Source organism: Trifolium pratense, linkage group LG3, assembly GCF_020283565.1.
Source record: "Trifolium pratense cultivar HEN17-A07 linkage group LG3, ARS_RC_1.1, whole genome shotgun sequence".
NCBI lineage: Eukaryota > Viridiplantae > Streptophyta > Magnoliopsida > Fabales > Fabaceae > Trifolium > Trifolium pratense.
In genome coordinates, this window is record NC_060061.1 from 52388028 (window position 1) to 52391721 (window position 3694).

Genomic DNA, 3694 nt, shown 5'->3' on the forward strand with positions numbered 1-3694 from the left:
TGAATAGAGACCGAGGCATATTTTCTCAGGAGGTCACCCTACCTGATACTATTACATCTGCAATTGTAGTACCTCCCTATTTATTTTTACCGCGATTTTAGTCCTTCTATTTTAAAATTTTCATACATTTGGTCCCTCTTTTATTGACTTTCAACTTTGATGACATGACACCTAAATAAATGACATGGACATGTCTATTATGATGATTTGTCAGCCACATTAGATATTATTTTGTTTTTCAATTTTTTAAATGACACTTTTTTCTTAAATACAAACATAAATGAAAAATTAAAGGGTAAAAATACAGAAATTGAATAAAAGATCATTTGGGGATTAGGGTTCTCCAAGGTGAGATTTTAGGGTTCAAATTGGTTTCAAATGGCAGACATCAGTATCAGTATAAAGGTAATGGCAGCTTGTTGGTGATTTTTTGGTATTTTTCTATTTGACCACTGGATAGGCCCTATGGATTTGTGTTTAAGTGGCAAATCATTTTGTGCAGTCTTAGATCAAATTCGGTACTGATCATGATTCATGAGTTGGTAATAGGAACAATTTGTGCACATCAAATTCTTTTATTCACCTGAGGGATACATAGCCTCAGGTGACAAACAACTGAGAGCATAATCAAAATACTTAATTTTCACACTATATAAGCATCAATCATTATTCATTCTTACTATACATTTAATCCTTAATCAAATACGTCTAAAACTGATCATAATTCTTTTTTCTTTCTTTCAGTAAACTAATCATAATGTTAAATACATAATTTCTACACACTGCTAACAATCAAACCATGCCAACAAAACTTTTATCCTAGAGTGGAGTAAGATCCATCTTGCTAACAGTGCTGCATAAATAACAAGTTCTCCAATTGACTAGGTGGAGTAACTCTCTTCCTAACCAACATTTCTACCGTAGGACATTTTCTCTTCACCCCTCCCCTTGGCCTTGACCTGAATTGTTCATCAGTTTCTTCAAAATCACCCTATATATCAAGTAAATATCAATGAGCATTTTAATTCACGATAATATTATATACCACAAGAATAAGCAAGGACAGAGAACTTACAAGGGTAAAAACATGTTTAGCAGTCTTCTCATGATTATCTCTCACGTGTTTGTAAGCAAACCTCATTCCACAGTTAGGAAAGCCACACACAAACGGCTTTACTTGAAAGTGCACTGCTTTCTGATGCGTATGAAGATTTGATTTCTGTTGATGCAAACCCACAATTGGATATTCAAAGTTAGAAAATGCAACAAAGTAAAAAATAGAATTCATGTAGCATGTGCGCCATGCAATTTAATGATAGGAGGCATCTTACAGTTGAGAATGTGCGGTCACAACCCTTAAATTCACATTTAAAGGGTTCTAATGAAGTGCTGGTTTCGTGTGTGCGGAGATGCCTCTTCATGTTCTTCTTTAGTTGCTTAGTCCCACAAGTGTCGCAGGTCACATATTGATGGCAAGACTTAACATGAGCTCTAAGGCACTCTGCATTGGTGAAAACTTTCATGCAACCAGGCTCTAAGCACACCACTTCAACCGTATCGAGCTTAACTGCAGAATAAACAATAAACAATTTTTTTAAAATTGTGCCAACACATTTCAGAAATCAAAATAAAGGACAATACTACAAACAATGGACATAAAATTTGCTAATTCATATAGAAAGGAAACTAACCATGAGAATCTTCATGTTTCCGTAGCTGTGATGCATATCTGAAAACCTTTCCACAACCAATTTCAGGACAAACAAACTGCTTCTGATTTTCGTCACTTCTAATAGGGGTCGAATTTTCATCATGAATCTCTTCAACATGTCTTTTCAAATTGCTTTGCAATGAGAAGCCACTTTTGCAATTCTCAATAGGACATTGAAAAGTTTTCCCTTGATGCTGTAGAAGGTGGCGATTTAGATGATCCTTTCTTCTGTAACTCACCTTACAATCTTCAAGGCTACATACAAATGGTCTCTGTAACAAATCACAAGAAATTGTTAAAACTAGAAAAAGAAACAAACGGAAGAGTGACAACTACCAATGAGCTTTGACAAGAACAAGAGACACATGAACAAACTGCAAACCTCATTTTGAATTGAGCGTGACCGAGGCATATCCTTGATGAAGCTTCTCAGGAGGTCACCCTACCTGATACTAATTCAACAAGGCCAAGCGTGATGCCTCGCGCATATTGGAGTTCTTTATCTGGGATCCAATGCTTCACACTATAATGTCTATAATTTTATAGATCATTTTAGTGTCTAAAAGATTACTTTCCTGCAAAAACAGGTATCTTTAGTTCATTCATATTAATATTCTTCCAGCAATAGACTTTTGGTACAAGACCAAACATAGAAATATGCATATGATTATAATCTTCGCATATATGATATATCCATTCAAACTATCAAATGCTATAAAACCAAACTACTTAATCAATAAATGAATTATAAGTATAAACTAGTTATATTTAGAATCCCCAATATTAAGTATAAACAACAAAATCAAAAAGAACAATGCCACATTTATAATTGAACAAATGATAATTGAATTATAAAGTATAACTAGTTAAATTTAGAAGCTCCAATATTCAAGTATGCACAACAAAATCACATAGAACAATGTGACATTTTTATATAAACAAATACCTCAAGTGAATGACTTTGCATATGCTGCAACAAATAAGCATGTTTTTTGAAACTAGCACCACATTCTTCACAAGTATTAGATTTCAAAGCACCCTCTGCATCAGGTTCAGATTCAACTCTTGCCTTCTCCACCTCCTCCTAAAATACACATCACAAACATGTCAACAGCAATATAAAAAAATATACAATATATCTAATTAAGAGACCCAAATTCAAGTAAAAGTAAAACAATCAAGGAATTAAGGTGCTGTTAAACCTAATTAAAAAAAAAATAATCCCAAATTCATACAACGAAAAAGTTGTTCAATATTTAAGAAATCAAGAGACCCATTTCGTTTAAACTATAGATGAAAGATTGAATTTCAGGAAAAATAGTACCTTGTGTTCTGAATTGACATGTGAGGTAATTAGGGTTTTTTTGGATCTACAGATACCACAGTATTGGCAGTAATAGCGTCTGATATCTCTGAATTTCGGTATTTCATCACTTTGCAAAGTTTCTTCCATCGTTGATGAAACGAATTGTTGGGAAATTGCAGTGTTCGATTTGAAGGAGAGTGAATGAGTAAGGTACTAGGGTTGCTGCTAATTGATAAGTGTATATATATAGGCCAACCATACGGTGTCGTTTTTGTTTAGGGTTTCGAGTTTAGTTGGGCTTAGGCCCCTTTCTCGTGTTAGCAAAAATTAAGTAGACAAATCAATAAAAAAAAACTTAAGAAGAAATTTTTTTAATTACATTTTTATTAAAAAAAAATTTATGATTATTGTCTCATGAGCTTAGCTCGGTTGGTAGAACATTGCATTATATATGCAGGGACCGGTTTCTAGCCACTAGACTGCTCGACAAAAAAATTATGATTATTTTTAAGCATATTGTATATGTTTGATTGTTTTTATAATTTTTAAAAATAAATAAATTAGAACCTGAAAAATATTATAAAGGAGAACTTCACTGCAATTTTTATCAAAAGAAAAGCATACCTATTCAACTCAATATTTCATCATTTGTCTTGAGTGCATGAAAAAATATCAGA

At 33.1% G+C, this 3694-nt stretch overlaps 1 protein-coding gene across 1 annotated transcript; it reads right to left on the reverse strand.

Moving 5' to 3' along the window:
- Positions 1-624: 624 nt before the first annotated feature.
- LOC123913294 (transcription factor IIIA-like) lies at positions 625-3242 on the reverse strand. The gene is made up of 6 exons (XM_045963984.1): positions 3036-3242; positions 2658-2795; positions 1692-1983; positions 1332-1567; positions 1076-1219; positions 625-991 (listed from the first exon to the last, which is right to left on the reverse strand). The coding sequence occupies exons 1-6, from the start codon at positions 3162-3164 to the stop codon at positions 845-847; spliced, it is 1086 nt and encodes a 361-aa protein (XP_045819940.1). The 5' UTR covers positions 3165-3242; the 3' UTR covers positions 625-844.
- Positions 3243-3694: the final 452 nt, after the last annotated feature.

Excerpts from the sequence above, each read along its gene's own strand:
- LOC123913294 (XM_045963984.1), bottom strand. The coding sequence starts at position 3,164 with ATGGAAGAAACTTTGCAAAGTGATGAAATACCGAAATTCAGAGATATC. Across the intron at positions 2,796-3,035 it reads ATGTCAATTCAGAACACAAG|GAGGAGGTGGAGAAGGCAAG; the intron begins GTACTATTTTTC and ends TGTGTATTTTAG. Across the intron at positions 1,984-2,657 it reads TGCAAAGTCATTCACTTGAG|AGACCATTTGTATGTAGCCT; the intron begins GTATTTGTTTAT and ends GATTTGTTACAG.